The 27,456-nt window shown below is 37.0% G+C and overlaps 1 protein-coding gene across 3 annotated transcripts in view; it reads right to left on the bottom strand.

The window, feature by feature from the left end:
* Positions 1-6,104: 6,104 nt before the first annotated feature.
* PRKCA (protein kinase C alpha) overlaps positions 6,105-27,456 on the bottom strand; it is a 190,112-nt gene continuing 168,760 nt past the window's right edge. For 2 of the 3 annotated variants that reach the window (XM_087925060.1, XM_026711242.2), the window contains 6 exons: positions 26,970-27,032; positions 25,763-25,901; positions 22,734-22,814; positions 21,292-21,399; positions 19,448-19,588; positions 6,105-16,257 (listed from right to left, as the gene is read on the bottom strand). In XM_087925060.1, coding sequence (XP_087781186.1) covers positions 16,093-16,257; positions 19,448-19,588; positions 21,292-21,399; positions 22,734-22,814; positions 25,763-25,901; positions 26,970-27,032 — 697 coding nt within the window. In that variant the 3' untranslated portion in view covers positions 6,105-16,092. Of the gene's footprint in view, positions 16,258-19,447; positions 19,589-20,265; positions 20,429-21,291; positions 21,400-22,733; positions 22,815-25,762; positions 25,902-26,969; positions 27,033-27,456 lie in introns of those variants that run through there. The other variant, XM_087925061.1, reaches the window with a different exon arrangement.

Genomic DNA, 27,456 nt, shown 5'->3' with positions numbered 1-27,456 from the left:
TAAGAACTATGTTACCATGTTATTATAACAGCTGCAGTGATTCCCTTACAACTGTGGTAAGAAAGGTCATAAAATGGGGCAAAATTAACTGAGCAGCTGTCTTGCTTAGCAACAGAAATTTTGGGTTCAATTGTGGTTGTGAGTCAAGAACTGCCTTTATACAGGACTCAGTGATTCTTGCAATAGATCAGGGGTGGGCAACTATGGCCCTTTTATGAATTATGGGCTTCAACTCCCAGAATTCGTGAGCAAGCCATGCTAGCTCAGGAATTTTGGGAGTTGAAGTCCACAAGTCATAAAGGGGCCATAGTTGCCCACCTCTGCAATAGATGGTGAGATTCCATAGCAAGTCATGGAGTTGCTCCAGGGAATTAGAGAGCTTTAGGAATTATGGGAGCTCCATCCACTCCTTACTATGGGAAATAAATCCTATCACTCTTCATAGAGGCTGAGGTGGTGGGTGAAGGCAATGACGATAGCAATAAAAACAAATAAAAGGTAAAAAAAGGGGATTGCAATATTACTTCCTTCACACTCAGCAAGTGACTGCTGACTATGAATTGATTCTTCTCACATTGATAATTTGAGGTGATACAAATTTTTTGTCCTCGGTGCTAGGTTGATGATTACTTCTTTGATGTGTGGAAGTTGCTACTTCAACACATCGAATCAAGTCAAAGAAATATAACTTTATTTGGAGAATAACTGCTTACATTCCAGGTTCGAAGAACGTTGCTTTAGAACGGCTCAGATTGTCTAGGTCAGACTGGCCATGTTCCTCTGGGAGGTCTTTTCCGCTGCCTGGTTCTTTATAAGGGAGATGTCAGCACAGCTTCTCTGACCTTCTGCGTTTAACGCATGGAGCAAGCAGGAAATTCTCTTTTTGGAAAAGGAATTCAGCCACTCTTTCACCTGTTTTCCTTGGCTGATTCAGGCCACAATGTTATTGTAGTAAAGTAAATTAGTAATGTAATGTAAATTAAATTACATTACATGAAATCAAACCATCAAATCAGTTATTGCAAGTCAGAAATAGAGAAGACTGCTTCTTTTCTCCTAAAAGGTATCCCTTTGAACAGAACTTCTTTTTTTAACCACACAAACACACCCACAAATTCATCCTTCTCTTTCTGCCTCTTATTTCTCCACAGGCACCCCTTTCTTTCTCACAAACACTCTTTCACTTGTAGCCATCTGCTCTTCTCTCATGCGCACGCACGCAGCGTCCTTTTAACCCCTAAACACCCATCCTCCTCCTCCTCATTCAGGTGCACAATTCTTTTTTTTTAAAAAAATTATCCCACCTTTATTATTTTTATAAATAACTCAAGGTGACGAACATGCCTAATACTCCTGCCGCCTCCTACTTTCCTCACAACAACAACCCTGTGAGGTGTGTTGGACTGAGAGAACATGACTGGTCCAAAGTCACCCAGTCAGGTTTTGTGTGCGTGTGTGTGTGTGTCTGTCTGTCTGTGTGTGTCTGTCTGTGTGTGTGTGTGTGTGTGTGTGCCTATGGTAGGACTAGAACTCACACTCTCCTGGTTTCTAGATCAGCACCTTGACCCCAAACTCTCCTCTCCTCTCTTCTCCTCAGCTCCCCTCCCCTCCTCTTTTCAGTCTCTTTCCTTGACATACATTCTCTCTCACCCACACACATACAGGTCTTCCTCATTTCCCTCACAGCCCTGCTTTCGTGCTGTTCATCTGCTCTGCTCATTCTTCTCTGCCAGCCCTTTCTGGAAAAAAAAAATGTCTCCAAAATTGAACAAGGAGGGCCAGCTTCAGCCCTATTAAGCCCACAGGCTGTCAGCGAGCCTCTTCCTTGCTCATCAGAAATGAAGTCCAGCCCTGTGCCCTGATTAATTTATAATATTGAAGACCTAGCATTTTCACAGCACAGAGTTATTTTTGCTGGTCGTGAGAAGCCAGGGAATTAGGTTGAGAACACCTCCAAGCAGTATGTTCTTTGTATTTTTATCACTTCATGAAACAGCTGCTAGAATGTGCATGTGTTAGTGCACAAAAGCTGCAAACTCTAGTATAACATATGGCCTTTCCTAGAACAAGGTTGGCAATAAGGCGTGATTTCTAAGACTTAAAAAAAATGTGGGAAGTGATGACAAGCAGAGTGTCCTGTAAGAAAGCTAACTTCCTCTTGTGCAAATTGGTAAGATGTTTTTCATCAAATCAGGCATGTGCTTAGTTGCTTAAATTCTATACAATTTATGTCATTAATTTTGTTTGCGTATATGCATATCGCAATGTGAGAGGGCTCTTTTTGAATGACAACTTTTGAAAAACACAACGGTAGAGGTTTTTATTCTTTTTACTATGTACAGGGACAGTATTTAAAACAAGTATAAGAGAAACATACAACACCATATTGGTGTCAATCTATTCCCTCTAGCTCTCCATTTCCCTCCTCCATTTTGGGGCTTGATAAGGAGAGTGAAAGAAAAAGGGGAAGATGCTGGGGTCAGCTTGACCTGCTCCTCAGCCAAAATACTATTGGAGGAAGAAGCTCTCTCAGGATCTTTTGCCCAGTCCTTCCCCAATGGCTTCTCCACTGTATTGGTCTAGCAAATATTTTGTATGCTCTAGTTAGTAGTGTGTTATTACCAGAGAAAAGCTTCGTAGGATTAGGTTAACAACTCTTAACGCCTTTTTGGCTATGTAGTTACAGTGGGCTCTAGCACTTGGATCATTAGAGATGAGTACTCCAAGGTCCTTGACAAAGTTTGGATCATCAACAAGGTTTTGACTATTCAGCTTGTATTTTATTTTCTGATTATTATTTTTTTGCCAATATGTAAGACAGAGCATTTATTGTTTATGGTGTTGAACAGCTTTACATCATCAGCTAAGAGAACGCAGTTGCTCTTAATATGATCACAGAGGTCATTTATGTAGAGTATGAAGAGAGTTGGTCCTAAAACACTGCCTTGGGGGACACCACTGAATAGAATAGACTGTAATAGAATACTTTTTTTGTCATTGCATTCTACAAATACAATGAAATTTGAAAGCTACTCCAGCACAGTGTCCCAAACACCACACCACAATCACACTACAGAGTATTTAAAAATTAAAATAATTAAAATAATAATTAAAAACCTAGTCTAAAACCTATCTAAAACATATAGTAAGTTAGATAGTTTAAAAATGCCACTATATACATAGGGTTAAATCACATATGCATTGTTTGATTCAAAACAATTATTGCCTTGGAAAAGAAACTGTTTCTCAGTCTATTAGTCCTCATTTTAAGACACCTATAATGCCTCCCCGATGGTAACAGTTCAAAGTGTGACTGTCTAGGATGAGAATGGTCTGTGGAGATTTTTAGTGCTCTAGAGAGGAATCTGGTCTTTGCAATCTCTTCCAAAGAAGAAAGAGAGCAAGCGATGATTTTTTGTGCTGGGTTTATAACTCTCTGGAGCATCTTCTTATCCACTACAGAGCATCCAGCATACTACACCGTTACACAGTATGCCAAAATACTCTCGATGGCAGAATGGTAAAAAGTAACCAGCAACTTCTCACCCAGACCACTCTTTTCCAGCAGCTTCAGAAAGTGCAGGCGCTGTTGGGCCTTCTTTGCAGTGGCCATAGTGTGGACTGACCAAGTAAGGTTGTCAGAAATATGAGTTCCTAGAAATTTAAAACTATGAACTCTTCCCACACAGTCTCCACTGATATATAGTGGGAGAGGCTCTGCTTTGCATCTTCTGAAGTCTATAATCAATTCTTTGGTCTTTTTGATGTTCAGGGTGAGGTTATGACTCTTGCACCACAAGACCAGTCTGAGAACCTCTGACCTATAGGCCGTCTCGTCTTCTCCTGATATGAGTCCCACCAACGTGGTGTCGTCTGCAAATTTTATTACAGTGTTAGTGGGACAAGAGGGAGTGCAGTCGTAGGTGTAGAGGGAATACAAAAGGGGGCTCAGCACACAACCCTGTGAAGAGCCAGTGCTGAGAGCAAGAGTGGAAGAAAAATAGCTGCCAATCCTAACAGTTTGGGGTCTGTTAGTAAGAAAGTCCTTTATCCAACAGCAGATGTGAGAGGAGAGGCCCTTTTCTAGCAACTTCTTAATCAATATATCTGGAATGATGGTATTAAAAGCTGAGCTGTAATCAATGAAAAGCATCCTTACATAGCTCCCACGATGCTCCAGATGTTTCAGTGCAACGTGGAGAGCCATGGCAATAGCCTCCTCTGTGGATCTGTTATTCCGATAGGCAAACTGGTATGGATCAAGGTTTGATGGGAGGCAATCCTGTACACTGTTGACAGTTCATAGTATTATTAGTTAAAATAGTATTCATTAAATTATTTTCGTATGAGAAATGTTTGAGGGTCAGTGAACTATCTAAAACTTCATGAAGAGGTTGATGAGCTGAAGAGTTTTGGGATCCCTGCCAATAGATTGTTTTCCATTTCAGGTAATGCCAAACAAGTCTGACACTGCTTCTTTTTTTCATTTGCCTTCTTCTCCAACTTGGTTACATGCCACATTCTTACTACCTACATCAAAATCCAGATCAAAGGACCTTTACTTTTATTCGCTTCCTCCCTCATCAAAATGGAAAGAGTTTGCTAAAAAGGAAACGTTTCTCTCTGCTCTTCAGCTGAGATAATCAGAATATAATTCTTTGCCACATAAAGCATACTTCCTTTCTAATGGAACTTATTTGACAGATAGACAATAATGAATGGATAATGAATGTTACTTTCATTTTTCATGGATTGTGAGAAGGTGGCGTTTTGGGGGAATAACTCATAAGAGTCCCAATCTCTTTTCTGTATTGTAAGTGCATGCATTTCTCTCTGTAACTCATCCCAATACTTCTGGTGGAATGTCTCAAATAAATAGAGCTGATATCAATAATACATTCCATTCTTATTTTATCTGGTCTTGTGCTTTTCACATCTTAGCAAGATCCTAGACAGCAACCTCCCCTTTTTTTTGCTTTGGCAGCAGTTTTTTGTAGGTCTGTTAATAATCACACATCTCCACAAGCACTGAAAAGATCCAGAAGAATATAAAATAGTGTTCTCCAGCTTGTCTTAATAAACTGAGCGTCAGAAGAGTCTTAGAAGTAATAATCTAATCATTTTAGATATACAGTTACATCCAGTAGTTCAGATGGGACAGGAGTAGTTAGAAACTGACTGATCTTTATCTCACCACCAATTCAATGTTGTCTATTACATCAATCAGCAACAATGTTCCATAATTTTGAGGGGTTTTCCCCCCAGTCAAATCTGATGGGAGTGCCAGAAAGGTATACCTCTTTGATCCATAGAAAAAGGATATTTACTCAGTTGCAGAACTAAAAAAATGTAATGTTGATCGTAGAATTCTTGGTTAGTATGATGGTTTACATAAACACAGCTGAGTGAATTTTAGCTGTCAGCTGTGAGAGTACAAAGCTCCTAAATGTAAAATGCATTTGCATTTTACAGATATATAGCAAAACATCAATCAAATTAATTTTCATTCCATGTAACAGTGCTTAGAACCTAGGCTATAGTCCAGCTGGTTCCTTCCACACTTTAACTACAGTATTATTTGTATGAGGGCTAAGAAAATATCAATAGGTAAATAATTATGAATCTGGAATTGCTCACTTATAATGGCAACATGTAAAACATGAATAGTTGTAAATGGTTTTGACTTCATTGTGCTTTGCTCTATTTGGACATGGTATTAGTCCGTGCATTTTCAGATGCTCCTGGTGATCCTAGATGGATTGCCACCATACAATAAAAACATATATTTCTTCAAAGAATAAGGGGCAGATGGGTGCATATTTACATTACACATATGGAATTGCCAAGCACCTCTAACCCCCTTTTAAATAAATATGGCACAGGCAGATTATTGAATGTGAAGTTACCTCTAAGCAGAAATGAGTTTGCATTCCCACTACAGCAGATCCAGATAAGGAATGGATTGTTCTTATATAATGAACAATTATGCAGAAAGACTTATTTCACTAGCCAGTGAAAAACTATTTAATTAAAATTGAAAAATCCTCACTGATTAATTCAGCAACCTGCTAAAACCTTTGAAGTAAGAAAGACTTCCACAAAAATAATTGTCAGTATCTTTATTCATACTCAACTTGCTTTCAAACTATCATTACTATTTAACAAAAAAAAAAATCATGCAAACAAAGTTTAATTGTTAAGTTTAAGGAAAAAGTGCAACAATTTGTACATTAGTCTCGTTCATTTTTAAAAACATCTTCTCCCAGCAAATGAATGGCCTTTCCATTTACTTTACAGTACCATGCGATTATTAAATAGTTAGAAAACATTTTTCTGTCTTCCAAATAGAAATATTGAGCCTTAAAATAGTATCATATATAAAATGTAAAATTTTAATTGGTTTTACTTTTGTCCAAAGAGAGAACAAGGACACAGCAAATATGTGATAGTTCTCATTCTTTCATGCAAAAAATTCATAGTATTGAAGCTATATGATACTCCTTCCATATGGATCTCAGGCTTTACATTGACAAAAATTACATTTTATTTTTATTAAATTGGATTGTGTACACCTTCTAAGCAATGAAAAGAAATAAAAGCTCTGAAGTTTATTGTTTGGGGCATTGATTACAGTAGAAACAAAGTCTAGGCCTGAATTCTACATAATAATTAAGTATAAGCAACCTGTCTATCTTAAATGAGATAATCATGAATTGGTTAAAATTAACATTTTGATTCCAATCCACGTGGGATCTGGAGAAGGGGGGGGATGCGGGTGCATCTATAGATTTTCAGACAGAGTTGGAGGTGTCTGTACTTTTTTTTGTTCAGTTGTGTCCAATTCTCAGAGTGCCTGGACAAGTCCCTGCACTTTTCTTGGTAAGGTTTTCAGAAGTGATTTGCCACTGACTCCTTCCGAGGACTGAGAAAAAGTGACTGGCCCAAAGTCTTGTGGACTGACCACAAGACGGGATTAGAACTCGCAGTTTCCCGGTTTCTAGCTCAATGCCATAAGTACTATACCAAACTGGCTCTCTGTAAAAGGCTTAACCACTCCCTAAGATAGAAAGATGGATTGCAGTGGAAGGCATGAGGCACACTCAGGGGAGAAGGGGTGTCTTGTTAAAAACGGGTGAATGTATATATGTTATTTGCCTACTTTACCCCAAAATCTCCTTCAAAGAGATTGTCATGAGGTTTGCATAGAAGAAATTCCCTGTGATTTTTGTAAAAATTTGGACATCAAATCGAAATGGATTCAGGTTGTCCCTCAATACACAATATGACACTCTTTACACCAGTTGTTGGGAGTAATCAAATCAATCTTTGACAGAAGACACCCAATTACCTCTGAGCAAAACTGAGTTCTCCAGCTTTTTGCCTTGTCACACTAATTTTTATAATGATATAAATGTGCAGTTTGCTTATGGTTTGAAATAAAGTGATTTAATTACTGTTGATGGGAATAGTTGCCTACAAAAGTCCTCCCACCTTCTGTGTTTCATGAAATCTTGCCTTAAAATATATGGTGTCCAATTTCTTGATCTGGACAATATAGTAGAACACTCCATTATGCTTCTGCTTATGCAAAGTTTGAACCCCTTTAATAGAAAAAACTGCCTTCATACTTTACCAAAAGCTGCATCTTGCAGCATCTGCACAAAACTTTGCTTGGCAAGAGCTAAAATATTCCAGATCATGTATGACACACATATTGGGTTATGCATTTTTTTCCCTCACCAGTACTATGAAAAGTTGTATAAAAAAGTACAAATAGCACAGCATTTTCAGCAAAATATGTAAATTGTTGGATTCTCTATTAAAAAATTTAATACTTGGTTTTTTTTTTTAACCTTAGAAGTGCAGCAAGAATAATAACTAAATACTCCTCACAGTAGACTGGGAGGGCAATATTATTATCCCCATTTTACAAATGAGGAAATTGAGGCAGAAAGTTTCATACCTTGCCCAAGGCCACAACGGGAATCATTGGCAGAGTTGGGAAAAGGGAGTCCGTTATTCCTAGATCCTGCACTGGTAATATAGCTATAAAAACACCTATATTGTCTCCACTAAAGATAATCCTCGACTTACAACCACAATTGACTCCAACATTTCTGTGGCTAAGCAAAATAGTTGCAAAGTGAATTTTGCCCCCTTTTATGCCCTTTCTTGCCACAGCTGTTCAATGAAGCATTGAAGTTGTTCAGTTAGCAACACCGTTGTTAAGTGTATTTGGCTTTCTCATTGACTTTGCTTGTTGGGAGATCACAAAAGGTGATCACACACAGCCCCAGGATGCTGCAACCATCATAAATACATGCCAGTTGCCAAACATCCAAATTTTGATCACCTGACCTGCTGCAACGCTCATGTGTGGAAAAGGGTCATAATTCACTTTTTTTTTCCAGTTGCACTGTAACTTTGAACAATCGCTACATGAACTGTTGTAAGTTGAGGACTACCTGTAAATATTTTAATATCACAAGAGACCTTTTAATGGCAGGCATTATAAGGTGGTATAAATGCCAAGCTTCACTGACATAACTATTTACTGATAAAGTGATAAAACAATGAGTGGCTTTAAATCACTGTCAATTTTAAATATTTCAGATATTATAATTTTGAATTTGCTTCTTACATTGCAAATAAACAATTGTGGGGGGGTGTTTTTAAGGGGGGTTGAAAACAATCGCAATATAATTTTTGCAAATTTAACACATTTTACAGATGCAATGACAGCTGTCATAACTATTTAATACTCAATATAATTTAATTCTTTCCCACCTTCACCCTCCCAATTTCTATATTGAAAATAAAATATTTTATCTCTAAAATAATGTATAAAGCTTGGTTCAGGATTCTTAAATGGATATGAATACATTTGACTCATGCAATATAAGCTTAGACTCACAAGCAGCCCATGCCAAATATGTTCTGTTAAGCACTTGAGTTGTGCTCCTACATATTTCTTCAATGGACAGATCCCTCTGGAGTAAACAGGGGGCAGGAAAGAGGGGCAGAGGGGGAGATGGGGTGATGCCCTAATTATATCAAAGTATTACTTTGGGCAACCTTCAAAAGTGTATTCTTATAAGATATTCCATTGGTTTCATTTTGCATACAAGATTATTCTGAAGTTGAACCAATACTTTGTTCTGTGAAAAGATGCTTTCTAAATTGATGATACTGTATACAGTTTTAGCTGTTAAATCAAGTAAAGATTGCTTTAATTCCACATACTGTTAAGCCAAACAAGGAAAACCTATCTGCTATGTGGTTGATCTATTTTAGTTTCTAGAAAGCCCACTGACAAAGCAGCAAAATGGAAGTTAAATACACACAGAACTTAAGCACTTGGGTGAGGAGAAATGCTACTCTTTAATTAATTAGTTAATAACTGAAAACAAAGCAAAGGGATTAGAGTCCCTACAGGTTGCTTTTGAGAGATTTAATTCAGGAGCTAAATTCTAGGAATTGTAAAGACCCGCTCTAAGCAAAGCCATCCTGAACCAGATACTTAGACAAAACCCAAGTCGGACGGGTTTAAAAAGCAAATGCATAGGCCTAAATTAACTAGAGCAGGTTTAACTTAAGAGGGCTAAGAAGGAGGAGACACTTGCCATGACTATTGCCTTGTAAGGACAAACTCTACGGCACCAATGATAAAGTGTCTTAATGCCAGCAATCCGGCATTCAGATCTTAAAACAGTGAGTTAATAATGCTGTAACTATTCCCACAAATTTAGCAGGATATAGAAGCCCAAGCAACCAAACTGTTTTGGTAGTGGGAGAGCTGAAGCAGGTGATTAGGGAGGCGTGGTTGTTTTTTCCTCCCTCAAAATATTAGAGCATATTATCAGCAGCCATCACTGATGGAGATGGAGGACGAAAAGAAAAGTCATCCCACAATGCAAATACAAGTACGGAATGTGGCACAAGATGCAGCAACACCCAGCCCTGATTGTTTTGACAAGGAGATTAGAAAAATTCACAGAGAGCGAGACTCTTAATGATTACTAATCACGATAGCCCGATTTGACCTTAATACCTCTTATTTTCTAATTTAATACTAATTGCTAAGGACCAATGCTCTTTTCTGGGGCCAAAGTCAGACAAATCTTTGAGCTTGAATGTGCTGGGCTCTTCTTCATGAATGAAAGCAATAGGAAAACAGCAAGAATGAGAATATATGGGATTTGTGCAATGTGCTAGTGTGAAGGTACTCCGTGGTAATGGAGTATTGTTGGGTTAATTCATTTTCATTAAAAAAAAATCTTAAGCAACATCTGCTCTGGGTTTACCATTCTGCTAAAGAAATTTTTATCACTTCCACATCCTATGTCTTTTAAGACAGAATACAAGGCTTTAGAGCAGGGGTCTCCAACCTTGGCAACTTTAAGACTTTAAGAATTCCACAAGTCTTAAAGTTACCAAGGTTGGAGACCCCGCTTTAGAATAATGTGGGACCGGCCAATGACAAAACAATAATTGCAGTTTGTTCAGCAGACCTCACCCAAAACAAATGAATATGAGTATTTATCTAAATAAATTATCTAAACAAAGATAATCTCTCCTATCTTACAGAAACAGGGGCCTTAAAATGTGTGCAGAATTCATGGACCTGTTGAGTGTATTTTTTAAAAATGCATTCTGGCTAAAACTGAAGTATTTGTTTAATGACCAAAGACTGCTTCATCTTGTTAAGATCCTGTATCCATCCTTCATCTCTGATATGGCAATGCAGACCTGTTTTACCGAAGTCTTCCCAAGGTCCAGGGAATAGAGAAGGAAAATTTTCTAATCTTTTCTCAAATTATACTTGATTCAAAAATGTATTAAATAAGCTTGATACACATTTGCCAGGATTTGGAAAGGGGAACGTTTGTGTTTTAAGCACAATCATCCTCTTGTTATAGACCTGGACTGAATGAGCTAACTGAATTATTAAATGATTGTAAATGGTCCGTTTTTCAAACTTTAGAACAATTCCTTAGGGATCAAATATGTAAAGTGAAAAGTCAGAATCATCATAAGGTAAGAAACTCAGCATATAGGTCGTTATTTTTCTCACTGAGTTATGCTTTCTAGAAACTTTGGGGTTCGAAACTGCTGGTTTCTTTTAGAAGTGATCGATGTCTTTCCACTGTTATTGACGTTTTTAATCCTGAAGTGAATCTGCCACCTCCTTTATGGTGCTGCCACTTGGATCCTGAGAATGCCTTCAAAAGTGAATCAGGGAAAAGTGGTTTCTTATGTGCCTATTTACAGTTCCCAACATGTATTTCCAATAGAGTCATTTTATTGGAAACAGGACTATCTCAGGGCATGGGTCTTTGGTCTGTTGTGTTTGCTGAGAGGGCCTGTTTTTAGGATAGCCCCAGATTTATTTCCTTATCTCCCAGCAGAGGGCCACAACTGCTCCTAGCTACATTTGGAAGCCCAAGGAGCTATTGAATTGAGCTACCACTCACTATTTCTCTACCTGAGTAAAAGATAATTCTGCCTCTGCACTAATATTTGGAGTATTTCCCTTCCAAGCCTCTGAGTTTAAGCTCATTCATCTCATCTTTTGGCATTTTATTTGAAAAGGCGTTTCAGCCAATTTCTTATCTTAATAGACTGCTTGCAATTAATTTTCAAAACCTTGTTTTGGCAAAGCTGAATATGCAGGTATTGGGATTTGGGATTATAATTTCTATCGCTAAGCAAGGCAGTTAGTGCGTCCTGCCTGACTTTACAATTTTTTTTTTTGCCGTGGTTGTTAAGTGAATCACTGCAGTTAATATGGCCATTAAGCAAATCTGGCTTTTCCTCCAGTTGACTGGAAGTGTCTGGGAAGTCACAAATGGCAACCACACATGACCCCAGGATGCTGCAACCATAATAAATACATGCCGGTTGCCAAGCGCCTGGATTTTAATATGTTGGAATGCTGCAACAGTCATAAGCACAGGGACTTATTGTAAACCACTTTTTTAGTGCTTTTGTAAGTCTTAAATCAAAGACTACCTGTAATATCTCCCATTTTACAAGGAAGACACGAGGGGGATTTTTCAATTCTTGGGAACATGCCCACGTAATGAACAAGCAGTCAGGCCTACGCAGCATACTGTAATTACTGCAAGTCAGCAGTTGATTGTACCTATATGGAGGACAAAAGCATCTGCAGAGCAGTTAAAAAATAAATTAAAAAGGTCCAGAAGGCAGCCTGACTAAGTGATCAAAACCCTCTGTTTTTTTGCCTATCACCTTGACTGTGATCTTTCATCTCCCATAGATGACTCAATTGACTGCCCTGTCAACATCTTAGCTGACGGATAAAGTGCCAAAGGTTAGAATCAATGGCTATTAGCACAAGGCAACAAGGATTGGCCCAAAGGATAGGGATGATCTGTGTTACGGCTGTGTTGCATTTTTATACTGTGTGTGTGTGTGTCTTTGTTGCATTTATTTGTTTGCTTCTTGTTTTGGCTCTTGCCATCAGCTATGAATTGTCAACTGAGGTAATTAAAAAGAAGACAACTCCATTTGTAGAGCTATTTTTCCCACTTCAACTCCCCCAAGATGTGATAAGATAGCATCCCAGTTAGACTGAGGGCAGCAGAGTGGGGAAGGCTGTTGAATCATTTATAACACCAATGAACATCTAAGAAACACTGATCAGGGGACCAAAATAAAATTTCATAGCGTAAATGTCATAGCATTTATCATTATTACTGTCTGTGGTAAGTGCTACACATTTAAGTCCCTATGATCACCTTAAGAGGAGGTTGGACAAGTATTTGTCTGAAATGGTGTAAGGTCTCCTGATTGAGCAGTGGGTGGGGCTAAAAGGCTTCCAGGTTCCTTCCAACTCTGCTATTCTGTTTATTCTGACACAAGTGCCTTCCTGAGCAACTTCTCACATTTGTTTATTTAAATTTATTTTTCATTATGTTCCCCCGGATACTATTATCATGACGGATGCATATCTCCAATAACTTAAAGTGTGTTTGAATAAAATAAAAAGTTAAATGCCCAGTTTATGGACTGGTGGTTGTTCTGTGCCCTAGCCTAATGAAATTATACTCTTAAAAAAGGAAAATGTGCATAACTTTTTATAAAACTGGCAATGTCACAAAAAATAGGCAAAGAGAAAGAGATGTCAATTAAGTTTTATCTAATACGTTCAATTTTTTTATGTTTAATGATGGCTTTCTGTATATTGGTTATTGTAAGTATAAATATTAATATTTGTTATATTTAAAGAACAGCTAAGTCTGCAGAGCTCTTACAGGCTGCAACAATTTCTAATATTACATCCACTTAACAACATGCGTATCTCCTGCTTTAAGATATTTGTTAGTACTGTGGTTTTCACCAAGGGCATGGCTGCTTAGTTTGATTCTCAGCTGAATAAGAGATACAGTGCATTTTTGCAGGCCTATTTATTTCTTTGTCCATATGGAACACTAGATATAGGAATTGGAATAAGAAGTATGGCAATGATAGGAATATTTTTTACAAGGTGCAGCACAAAGCTTTCAAAAACTGTTAACTATCACATGCAAAAATCTCATTACATGTTTGGCAAGATAGCAGTGCGCTTGTTATTGATTTATTAATTATTTACTGAATTTGCATGGCTGCCTATCTCACAGAGTGCTCATACATAGCCTGTTTGTAACATGGCATCTGAAACTAGCATCCTTAATTTTCCCACATAGCACACTTGTTTCATAGCTTATATAGGATTTATTTGGGGTTTACGTTTAGGATCACTCCAACATATTTGGCACACAGATGTAGAGGAAAATACATGCTATCACGTGTGAGGACCTGGCTTATATTGTCATGATTGCACATCTTCTGACAGCCTGTATTCAAAAAATAACCTTCCTAATACATTCTGAAGACACTGAAAAGTATGTTTCTGTGTATGTTCTGTTCACATGTAGCTTCTTGTGCATGTTTTTTATATCCTAAAGATTCGCAAAAGAAAGGCAAAAAAGCAAGTATAAAATGACTCTTGCCCAAATCCTTGAAGAAAATGAATATGTGTAGGAAAGCCAGAGTTTTCCAGAGAGGATTTTCACACATTCTAAGCTGGTATGAAAAAAATAACCTTCAAATACAATTGGGGAACATTTTCTACTGAATTTTGTGGAAATCTTTCGTTTCAGGAATGCATTTTTCTGTGGCAAAACTGATAAAAAGATGGACTGTCCAGGGACTTATATGCACATATTTTGGCAGCTAAATGTACAGAAATTAAAAGAGAAAACATTATGAGAAAAAAACCTACTCCATTTACATGCAAAAGAATCACAGACCCACTATTTAGTGACCTTTAAAATGGGTTAAATTCAAGTAAAATGCCGAGGGAAGGGGAGGGGAGAGGAGAGGAGGAAATGAACTAATTTAAAAGCAAGGGAGCAAAATTCTATGAAATATCTGATTATAGCTTTAATATATTGTTTTCCTGCTTCAAAGTAATAGATATGCAGTAAATGCCCAGCATCCTCTTGAAAGAAAGCCTCATATTAAAAAAAAAAAAAGCACAGGTATATGGTTGTTCTCCAAATTTCCTGCTCAAGTTCTTGTATAATCATCATAACTGCTTTTTAAACGTCTCTGAGATCAAATAATTGATTTAGGGACATGTTGCAAGTTCTTCAGCAATAAATCAGTGGAATTGGCTCAGCATGCACCAGCAGCTCCTCCTACTAGCTGGGAGTGGGTAAACTTTGCACATGCGTGTTCATTGTGTTCGCTGTGCTCAAAATCTCACTGCGGTTTAGGATAATTTAGCGGTAGAACTACATAAAAATAAGCAGAGAAGAGCACAGACTTTCTTAAATTATCAACAAGGTGCAGAAGTTTAAGAACCCCAATCAAAACCAAACTGTAATAGAACATTAAGCTGTAGCTAAAAAGTTCGTCCCAAAGAACCTTCCCTCATGTAGCACAGCTGTGTCTTATTAAAATATGTATTATGTGTATCACAGGTGATACAATTACTTGTAATATAGATTCACTTAAATGTTGTTCATTAAACATGCAAAATTCATTGCATGATGCTTATTCAAAAATGTATTTAATAGCTTCCAACAACAGTTGAAGAAAACTTATTCTGTGTTAAAGTTTTTGCTTTGATTTCTGTGGTTCTAAGTATTCTAAACCCAATCTGTTAAAAGCTGAAATTATTTTTAGAAACATTCCTTATTGTTAGAATCATTTCAGGCTTGACTCTGAATTCTACATCTCTATTAATTTACTGTACACTTTTTATATTCTATTCATGCAGTTTACTAAATAAATAAGTATAAATCAAAGAGTTAGGGATGTATAGATTCAGAGCCCAGTTAAGAAATATTTAGGATAAAATATTAAAACTGGCTTTACAATAAACTTGACTAGTGATGTGAATTAAATAGCAAACTGGCACCCTGGATCATAACATAATCTCATGGAGATTAAAAATAATACATATATCAGTATTATGCAATTTTACCTTGGAGCTACTTCATCACAGGCTCTCGTTAGTATTCATCCTATGCACATAATTTGTATTTTATACTGAAAACTTTATATTGAAAACTTATACGAAACCTCTATCTTGATCAAGTAATTTTAAAAGCTTTATGGGCCTTCTTTGTTCATATCTTTGTTTTTATCATAGATCTGGCCAACTGTAATATTGAATAACGTTTTCTGGATTTCCCTTTATTCCATTCTCCCCTCCCTGCCCCCGCTGCCCCTGATTCTTCAGTCAACTTACATTTTCATCTCTTTTTTCCTCAATCCCACATGATAGTCTCAGATTCATTATTAACTGTTTAAGAAGAAGTTTTCAGAGGTACAGGAGATAGAGAAAAATAGTCAAAGTTATAAAAAGGACAAAGGCTAGCAGTAATCTATAAGCATCAGTGATTCCTAAATAAATACACTGGGTGATTTTCTACGTCCACACGTTCCTTGGCATCTTCCCTTCCTCGTTACCCCTACAATTCCCAGACCTGAATGGAATCAACAAGGCAAAGGTCTAAAAACTCCAGGGCTAAGGGCAATTTCCCAGTGGGGAGGAGGGCTTTCCTGAGTCTATTGTTTTCATACTTCACACTGCAACATGGGATGTACAAACTGTGGGTTGACATAAGAGAACCCTTCAAAATCTGTTTGGTCTATGTTAGAAATGACCAGCTGATCAGGTGGCGTTAATACTGGTTGTCCTCTGGTGAAGAATTTGTCAAAGTTTTCAGCACCCTTGCCACACTGCAATTAAAAAAAAAATATATTACAAATTGGAAAGAAAGCTTAAGTAAACAGATGCTATATTACTTAAAAACTCTTAACCTGCTCTGAGGATCCTAGAGGGGAAGCACATTTTGTCGGGCTATAATAATATTCTTGATACTAAAAGTCACAACTGTTTCAGGTATTACATTCAGGTGGATAAAAACTAAATCTGGTGACCGGGAATATGAAAAGTAAGAATACTTGTGCTGACTAGGCTGCCTGGTTCAAAAATGGTGAACATATTTAGAGCTCATATGCAATATTTTTTTTTTGCACATTACATATCTTCATTTGAATGTCCATCTAGGACCTAGTTAAGTGTGCACAAAATATTTATATTGTTGAATTTCTGCATTCCAATTATTTGGGAATACTCTTACCAGTAAGAAACATTTCAGCTGGGTGAACCATGGGAAGTTATACAAATTGGGGCAGTGATATATTAAACTAAATGAGATGAAATGAAATCGGTGATAGAAATGTCTCCATTCTGGTTGGTTAGGTTCTTCCCATAGGAAAATAACTTCAACAGAAATACTTCAAGGTGAATTATCTTTTAAATAAAATAAAATCTCATTGTATTAAAAACATGCAATGCCATAATTTTAAAATCCTTTAAAAATGAATTTCACAGACTTTCTGTTTTGAGTTACTGAACTGTGCTGGTAGATTTACATACTGAATGTGCTCTCCCCCAGGTCATTCTCGCTATAATATTCTAACATTCAAACAGGAACCCTGGCATTCAGAGGACAATATTCCATCTTGGTGGGGAAATATACATGAAATGGTAACTGCTGCTGTTCACAGCTGTCTTCCAGGGAGTTCTGTCATGAACACGTTTATTTTTCTGCCAAATGCGCTCTCTTAATTTCTGGTTGCAGCAATAAACTGAAGAATGGTTCGAATAATATATACTATGGATTTTTTTGTTGTGTTTTCAAAGGGCAAACTACTTCATAGCAATCAAAAAAAGGTTTTAACATGATGGGAATAATGGTTGAATTCCAGCCCACGTACTAAAAATAAATGCTTTACAGATTACTTCTTTCATATCCCCAGTTTATTCTGTTCCATTTTAAAAAAATGGTATTACATCTCCTCCCAACATTTTTAAAAGCCCATCTTGGTACAAAATGTAATTTAAGATCTTCTCTATTGCCCACACTAAAGTAGAAAAAATAGCTTCAAGCACCTAGTGATTGTATGAAAAATAATTTGATCAAACTCTTTAAAAGTACAAGAACTACTTAATCTTAGAAATATATGACTACTGGTGCTTTGTGTCCATGTGGGATTTTTTTTACATGTTCAATCATATATATTTCAACAGAAAAAGAATAACTACTGGGAAAGGAAAAATTGAACCCAAGAGCTATCATTTAAACTGACAGATTTTTGAGAAAGTGGGAAACATCACTCAAACCACACTTTCTGAACTATGCAGTTTCCTGATACACTCCCAGCCATCTGTTAATCAATTAAAACAGGTCTTTTAGGATAATGACTTCAAGCTAATTTCACATTAGGAAATAAAAAAAAGGATAAGAAAGGATGATTGCATGCAAAGGGATTAGAAGGTACCCATAAATTCCAGTAACTGATATGGAATACATTCCCACTCTAGGCTTAAAAGAATAAGACTTTATTAATGAATAATCTTAGCTCTAGAAAGGGGCCAATGTACAGTTAAGTACTAATCCCATGGGATAGCATGGGATAGCAGTGTTCAAATATCTAAGAGGCTGCCACAAGGAAGCGGTGGTGGGGTATTTTCCAAAGCACCTGAAGACAGAACAAGAAGCAATGGATGGAAACTAATCAAAGAGAAAACCAACTTAGAACTAAGAAGAAATTTCCTGACACTGAGAACAATTAATCAGTGGAATGATTTGTCTCAGGAAACTGTGGGTGCCCCAACCCTGGAGCTTTTTAAGAAGAACATTTGTCTGAAATGATATAGGGTCTCCTCTGGGGTGGGATACGACAGGTTCGGAATTTACGAGCTTCCCTGCAGGCTGCGAGCTGCGCCTGTAAATCGTCATCAGCAGCTGCCTGCAGAGAACCAGCCTTTGAAACAGCCCTCTTTTCTTGCTTTTCTAACTGCAGCTGTGCCTTGTTCGGCAGCTGAAGTTGAAAAATCAGGAAATAAAGATCAGGTAAGAGTCCAGGTGGGTGGGTGGGTGGGCAAAAATATCAGCAGACATAGAACCGGTTCTATGTCTGCTGCTCTTCAGAGCTACCAGTTCTACAGAGGTGGACAGAACTGGTAGAAACCCACCCCTGGGTCTCCTGCTTCAGCAGTGGGTTGTACTAGAGGACCTCCAAGGTCCCTTCCAACTCCGTTATTCTGTTTTTCTGATAGACTTTTACACACCCGTTGTCCTCTGATTTTACCACAGCTTTCTGACTGATGAAGATGAATAGAATCATGCCATCAAAGCAAAAGTTCCACGTAATTCCAAACAGTCGGCATTACAGGTCATTCTCCAGTCTCTGAAGATTCATGGTTCACAAAGCCCTTTTATTTTGATTAATGTGAAAGCAAGAAAGTTGAATCTACCTAGCTTGTACACTGGAAAAAAATGTCTGGGTGAGATACGTTGAAGTGCTATCCCATGTACTTCAAGTCCGTGCATACATATATAAAAGTTCCATTCAACCTATTAATGCATCATTTCTGCCTAGATCATACTACAACGAGCTCTCGTGGGATTTGAAAGGATTACATTTGCTTCTTCTGCTTGAGCTTATTGCATAAACCTCTACTGTGCATTCAGAGCTGCTTTTGGGATCCTTCTCAAGGTTGCAGGTGAGAAGACTGCAACATGAGAGAGTAGGCCTTCCTTCTGGTGGCGCTCTGGGTCTGAATCTCTCTCTTCAGACTGCCGACTCCTTTCAGCTGGTGCCGTTTCAATTCTCCTAAGTACCTTTTAAATTCTGCCTTTCGTTATCTGACAGTGTACTGTTATATCTTCTGCAACTATTTATTTGGGTCTGCCTTAATTTTATTACACTTGTTTTGAGTGTATACAGAACTGGCATCTGCTTAAGAACCTTTCACTTGAAAAGACTATTAAATATCTAAATAAAATAAAAAGTGTATTCTGTTATGAGACCATAGACACCAAATGTTGAAAGAAACATTACTGTCCCTCTCATTTACCACTTTTGGTTTGAATGGAGGCTGGATGTCTCTGTTCTCCAGTCTTTCCCAGTCAATTCTCCTAAAGAAGGCATGTTCCCTAATGTCTCTCTCTCCTTCGGGCCCACAGCCGAGACGTTTGGCAGGGTGTTTAGTCATTAACTGGAAATCAAACACATAAAGGATACAATTAGTTTTTTTCAGAATGAGAGGAGCAGCACACAGTCAATAAAGTCATCTTGTTTTTCCTTAATACTTGCTGCTGTTAATCCTAAATGTTTGTAATTCATGCTATATTCCTACACTCCAAATTGGTTGCTGTTTTGTCCAAATACAGATTAAAGGCAGATTTTGTCACTTTGCTAGAAATTCTATTTTCTTTAATGTCAACAAGTAAAAAGAGAGAAAGAGATTTGAAGAAAGAACAGATACATTTTTGAACCCAGAATTACTAAAGTAATACTCAGTACTATCACTTTAAAATGTTCACTTGATTAGACAATGGTAGCTGGAAAAAGTACTTACTAAGTTGTATATTTATAGACCCTTTTCTTCCCACTGTTACACAAAAATAGATATCCTTTTTAGATACAAAAATAATGTTCCTCTTCTATCAAGAATTAAAAAGCTAGCACTTTTTTTAAAAAAAAATCTATATTTCAAAAAAACCAACTGCCATAAAAATGGTTTAGAAACTGTATTTTTAAATTTTTGGACAGTATATTATTCTAAAAGCATAAGCTTCAACTATTGTAGCAACAAAAAAAAGAAAGATAGCTATCTACAGAGCAAATCATGAAAAACATGTGTGCCATTTAAAGTTTAAAAGTTTTACATACAGTTGGGACTACATTATCACCAATAAGACTGTATAAGATGAACAACCCTTTCCACACATAGTTTTTTGGGGGGGAAATTGAATGTTTTCTGAGTTATGGTGATAATCCATGTTCTCAAGCAGAAGCAATATCCGTTTATGTTAAGGAAATCATCTGGTGTGAACTACACAACAAGAAACAGACAAAAGGTCTATTTTCATTATCAGTACTTATCAGAAGTTTGGTTCACCAGCACTTAGTGAGAACTGAAAATGTTTTTTAAATTTAAAAAATGATTCTTAGGGAGGAATACATTTTATTAACTATTTTGATTGTATAAAAGTGAACCCAAGTGACAAATATTAAAAAAATCCAGATATATTAGCCCAATTCTATTACAACAGTGCTTAATCAAATATTAAATTTTACTTTACCCAGATAATAACTAATAAATGCTTAATATTGCACCTGTAAATTTTTATGTTTCAAAATAAATACAATAACATCTCAGATCGATGCACCTTACAAGCAGATGATCTTGGATATCGATGCTCAAGTTGGCGTTAAATCCCTAAAATGGTTGGCCAAGAATAAAAAGAATTCCACTTAGAGGGAAAAAAACCTTAATAATCGGTCTGGCCCAGAGCCAGTGAAAGAACACAATTCGAGCTCCTGGATTCCATAGTAAAATATGGTTTATTTCACTGAATACTGTATTCAGAAATGAAATGCATATATGTTGCCTTAAATAGAGACAGATAACCATATTCCACATCTCTGGATCAGTATTTAGAGCTTCTAATTGAGGGCAGCTGTTTGGGACCATTTTCAAATTATCTTATTTCTTTCAGGTTATAAATAAACTAACAACTTCATAACTACAGCCATCTAATGGATTAGGATTAATTGCAGAGATGACAAATGCATTAACTGAATACGTTTTTAGCAACTTAATACAGTGTATCTATTTTGTTTTATTATGTCAATACCATGTTTTGATTTGATAGTCATTTGACTGCAGTGATCAATGGAATGAACAAAACTTACCCCTTTGCAGATGGACACAGCTTCTTTGGACATTGCTTTGGGATAGGAAACATTATGTTCCATTATTGACTGAAAGAGTTCATCTTCATCCTCGCCATCAAATGGAGGCTGTTCAAAGAAAGCAAGGTTGGCAGGACATTCAAAAATGAACACTTACCCTGAACATTTATTCAAAAGCAGATTGTTAGTTCCTGCTGTCTCAGACTACCCTTTTGATCAAGATAACTGGAGAAGCTAGGAGTTTGGTGGAAGGATGGATAACATCCTGTGGAGTTGTAGGACAGAGCTCTTTCTTTTTTTGTGGGGTGGGAAGAGAAGAGACAATGTTTTATGCTTCTTCAGAACTTTAGTTGGCGGTCCCACCAAGTGGGCTAGCCTCATATCTGATGCTGACTGTTGGAAAACCATGGTCTCCCTGCTGCTTAGCATCTACCATCCCTGGATGAAGTTACCTGGAATTTTGGAATCCAATGTCACCACAATGCTGTATTCCGACCCTCTCAATCTCAATCTAAAGAAGGTGTTCAAGTTTTTAAAAGGAGTTGTTGACTATACAGTAACTATATGAAGGGAAAGAAATTGAAACATTGTCTGTTTTGGGGTATAATTCAAAGAGTAGACTATGATCAAGCTCTAAAGGGTTTCCAATTAATTGGAATATTGTATTTTTATGTATGATCCTAACCTTATTTTAAGCCTCCTCAAAGTCCATTTCTTCTATTATCTTTAAAAATTTTAAATAGAGGGCCTTCTTTGCAGCTTCATATACCATCCTCCACAAATGAAGCCTATCATTGATTCTTTTACTGATAAGACAGTTTGCAACAAATATGGCTTGTTTATTTTTAATTAATATGTGATGTGCTAATGTACGGGTTATGTGAATAAATCATACTTAAATATTTGACAGTATCTGAAAATATGATTTGTTGCCAGCATGTGGATTGAGAACAACATATAAATAAAGTAATATGGTTGGATTTTGGATTTTGTCCTGCATGATCCCCAATCTGAAGAGTTGCAAGACAAAAAGTAGCTAAAAAGAAGGAAAACAAATCAGGGATTGGTCAACAAATTAAACTTCATTTATCTGATTCATCTACAACAGGGATCTCCAAATTTGGCCACTTTAAGACTTGTGGATTTCACCTCTCAGCCAGTAAAAATCGACAAGTCTTAAAATTGTCAAGTTTGGAGACCCCGGACCTTCAAGATTGTTCAACATCATATTTTAAGAGAAAATATTATTTAGATGATACATGGACATAGACATTGTATCATGAAATCTTGCAGTTTTAATTTTCAGAGGATATCCAGTTGATCTGTTAACTTGAAATGCAGCTAATAACCTTTATTTTTTACTGTGTCTTATTTTGTCTTTCATTCCTAACTCATTTAATTGTTTAAGGCTTACCTCATGAAATGGACCTAGCCATTCTTACCTGACCAGCCAGCATCTCATATAAAAGTACTCCATAGGCCCACCAATCCACTGACTTTCCATATGGTTGATAGGCAATAATCTGTGAATTCCAGTAAAAAGATTTAGTAACATACCTTGAAAATATCTGTTTTTGAAAAAAAACAGATCAATTACACTAATAGCTCAGTGGCATTAAAGTACAGTAACCCTTTTTAAAAAATGGTTCATACAGAAATCATGGATATTTTTATATTATAAAGTATGGTATCTCAAGTGGTGGTATTTAAGCTTAATTGTTTTAATGGAAACAGGTCCCCTGAACTGGCCTAGCCAATTAAGCTTGAAGGGGCTAAATTTGCCCCAATAGCCCTTGATGCTTTGGCATGACTCTATTTCTGCCGTCAGTTATGTTATCTGAAGAGCTGACCGGGGACAGAAATTACTTAACCATACCATATACCATAGTATATATACTATACCATATATACATATATTATACCACAGTAGAGACAATATCCTAGAAAGTCTCTATAATGACATCTCTCTAGAAAATCTGTCTCTATAACTATTCTACTTTATCTTGAAGAAGAGATAAACAGGCAAAATGGATGAGCATGTTGCCGTCCATAATAATATTCTAAAGTCTGTTGCATCACCACTATGGATTTGATTTTTCATCTGCTTTGGAAAGAGGGAAAAATGGGTAATGGGAAAAGAAATGAAAGCCTAAAATAATGGCCCTGCTGTCAATCACTCAGGTGCAATGGGGAGTAATCCAATTGTGGGGTGGATCCCTGGGTTAGCCTTCCTGGATGAACCTGGGCAATTCAGTGGATTCTGAACTAATATATAGAACCAAGAAGACATCTGATTCTGCCTACTGTCTATAGAGCTTACACAGCAACAAATCTTAGTGATGTGTTCCCGTCCCCCCCATTGACCCTTGAGACATATCAACACTAAAAGTATATTCAGCTTCCACTAAGGAAGAAGTAGCACTTTTTTTTCTGTCAGCAGTACTGAACCATAGTTTAAATTGGATGATTAGGCCTTATGGAAAGCTACAATGAAAAGCACATTTGCTGGAATTATAATGATAGTTATCATTTGTGCTACTACACATAAATTAGTTAAAGACATCCTTTGATTAACGCCACATGGGTGCATTTAGAGAGTTCTGGATCTCATAGTAATAAATTCAAGTTTGAAATCAAGTATTTTCTTAAGCCTATTTTCTGACTGATTAGTGATTCTGCCACCAAAGGAATTATTTATTTATTAGATTTTTATCCTGCCTTTAGCAACCTTTATTACAAACTCTGTTACATGTTGTTAAGCTTAGCAATGGAGATGTCGGGCTCAATTGTGGTTGTACATCAAAGACTACCTGTACTGTATAAGGAGTAGGCTAGGGGTTTTTCCAGGATGTGGTTTTGATAAAACACTCATTTGAGGTACAAAGTTTCAGTGGAAACTTATAGGTATAATCAGGAAATCAAAATACTTTTATCAAAAGTATTACTGAAATGTTAGTTATGAAAGAAGAAGTAAAAATCCAGAATGGCAGAATGTCACAAGTTAATATTAATATTAAGCTACTCTCTTTCCTGAGACTCCAAAAAGGCTTTAAAAATCCTATGATTTGCACGTTTTAAGAGAATTTTCATTTATATTTTAATTTGAAATATACACAATTGCAAAACAGCTAATTCATAAAAGTGAACAATAGGTGCTATTCAAGACACTAATTGCAAGAACATTATTTCAAAACATGAGCAACTGGCAAAAGTGATTTATTCTCTTTCTAGCTATAAAGAGAAACGGAATGGAAAGCTAAGATGGAAGAAGGATTTTCAATTTTGGGGGGGGCTTCACAACACTGGAAATATGATAGCAATATAACGATGCATTTAAAATTAATCATGATATGAATTTACTTCCTTTTAATAAATGAACCAGTCCTGGCTAACACTAATTCAAGATACAATGAGATGAGGTCAGATTTTACCCTGGGATCTTAGTCACTGTGGGGGCCTTGGTGCTCTCTGAGCTTGGTTGCTTTCTTGTAGGCATTTCATTAGCCAACTAGATAACATCATCAGTGCTAGAAGGGAGTGGACTTTGCTCTCTATTCAGAGATGATGTTATCTAGATGGACAATGAAATGTCTGCAAGAAAACAATCAAGCCCACAGAGCACCAAGAACCTCACAGTTCAATTCTAAGTTATGGCTATTCTCTTCTATCTATGGTCACAAACTGCAGCCTTTCATATTTTAATGCATCCTTATGTCACACTTAAGTTTGTAAGCCAGAGGCTTGAACTTGAAATCTCACAATACAGATTTCCTCATAAAGTGCCACCAACTTTATCCCGCCCCCCACCATGCCCAGAAAGAGTTATGTAAGAATGAGCTTAAAAGATAGTGATAGAGTGATTGTCAAGATTCCGAGTAAAGCATCCAAAGAAACCATAACTTTGAGGCAGGAAGATTCCTCCAAGAACATGTTTATTGGATACATCATATCTGCATGGCTTAGTGAAAAGCAACTCTAAAAGTTTCCCATGATTCTAAGCATAACTAAAAGAGTAAATTTTCCTTCCCAAAGTGTCACAGGTCACCTTGTCCAATCAAAGCAATTGGTGGGCTCCTTGGTCATTCTTCTCCTCCTTCAACTGACACCCGTTGGGATAACCTTGGTTCCCATGGGAGAGCTCTTTGTTATGTCTCCGAGACATTTATTTACTTCCCCCCTTCCTCCCTCAAGAGTATGTGACGTTTTGCTGTGAACCAGCAAAAGATGGCTTCAGCCAGGTTCAATTCAGAGTTGACAGTGATAGTCATTTCATCCAGTTCCCCAACATTTTTCCTTACTAACTGGAGAGCAGCAGGAAACCTGAGTAAGTTTATCAACGTTTATCACCTTTCAAGTTCTGTCAACGGTAAACAATCATATTAGAAAATCTAGCACTGATTGATCGTTCAAAAGTATATTATCTTCTGGAAGAATTATGGGTATGGTACATAATATCTCAAGAAACAAATACCTCTGGTGCAATATAATCTGGAGTCCCACAGAAGGTTCTTGTTGACACTCCATCATTCATATTCTCTTTGCACATGCCAAAGTCTGCAATCTTAATATGTCCTTCAGAGTCTAACATTACATTATCTAATTTCAGATCTCTATGAAAAATCACAACAATTAAGAAAGTTAAATATCAGCTGTCGGAAATGCTGTCGGTAGTCTCATTGCAAGAAATACAAGTTATTGTATTGCGCTATCCTAATTTTAAGTTACATGTAACTTAAAACTAGGATAGCACAAAGACTATGTTTTCCTAGGCAGACCTGCTCATCTACTGAGAAGGCTTACAGACAACTTATTTGTAAGTGCCAAGGGAAATGATTGGGGGTGCACAATGGAGCATGTAGCCACTGTGTTGCTTATGTAACTATACAGATCAAACAGTGTCTCTTAAATACCCCTGTACTGTATACAAATAGGGAGCAAACCTCACACTCACAGTGATGATGTTACCTAGTTGGGTAATGAAATGTCTGCACGAAAACAGCCAAGCTCAGAGAGCACCAAGGACTCCAGAGTTCAACCCTGTGCTACCGGAACATATATTCTCTTCTATTGTATGTCTTAAACACATACCACTCTCTCTTCTTATTGAGATATATTGGGTAAGTCCTGTTCAGACCAACTTCGTTCAGTAAAGTCAGATTTGGGATTAAACGGACAGGCTTTGGAGTCCAAATGTGTATAAAATTTGCCTCATGGTCAAGCTTACTAGTCCATGAAAATAAATCGCCTTCATTTTGCTACTGTTCATTTTATCTGAAAGGCTGCTGCTTTGGGGCAAGTCGCTTCTGCATCTCTTGTGACAATATTTTATTTAAATGTATAGAATACAATTCAAATCTGACTTGATTGCTGTATATTCCATTAGAAGATCTATTAAGAGCAATAGACGGATGTGGGTACATTTCTTTGTCTTATAATGCTTATACAAAAAGCCTTTTATATGTTTTGCAAATCTTACAGCACTGAAGACTTCTGCTAGTGTACCAAGTTGAATAAGCAACTCTGAATATACGTATGCATGCATGCATGTATAATGTGTTCTATTATTTGGGAAATATGTGTTCCCAGATCAGTGCTTTCTTCCCCCATTTTTGCCTACAAACATTTCTTTTTTACAACCTGTGACAACTTGTGTTCTTACACAGAGTTGCTCTACTTACCGATAAACAATTCCTTTCTTATGGAGAAAAAAAAGACCCACTGAGATTTCTGCTGCATAGAATCTGAAAAGAAAAAATGACTCTTGCTAATCAAAAGAACTTCACCTGCATATGCAAGATTTGAATAATTTACAACCATCTATTCAGAAATGTTCCTTCAGAGCACGCTTGTGTGGACTGGTCTTATCCTCTCCATTAAGTTCCCACTGGTAGATTCTGACACACTATAAAATTTGGAGGCTGATGGCTACTATTGGATCGTCAGCCTTGCATTATCATAAAATCCGGATTGCCCTGGATTCTTGGTTGCAAACAGAATCTCTTCCCCAAGAGATCAGGCCCCTGATATAAATGTTCACATTGCAGTATGTGGAGAAAAACATTCATACCTCCAGAGTCATCTCACTTTTGCAAGGGTGCTTACATAGGATTATGGGACAAGATTAACACAATGGCTGCAAGTCACAGAAGACTCCATTAATGCTAT

The sequence above is a fragment of the Pseudonaja textilis genome, chromosome 2 (assembly GCF_049901715.1).
Source record: "Pseudonaja textilis isolate UNSWEBS1 chromosome 2, rPseTex1.2, whole genome shotgun sequence".
NCBI classification, from domain to species: Eukaryota; Metazoa; Chordata; class Lepidosauria; order Squamata; family Elapidae; genus Pseudonaja; species Pseudonaja textilis.
The sequence above is the reverse complement of the archived record's forward strand: the minus strand, read 5'-3'. Positions and strand labels throughout refer to the sequence as shown.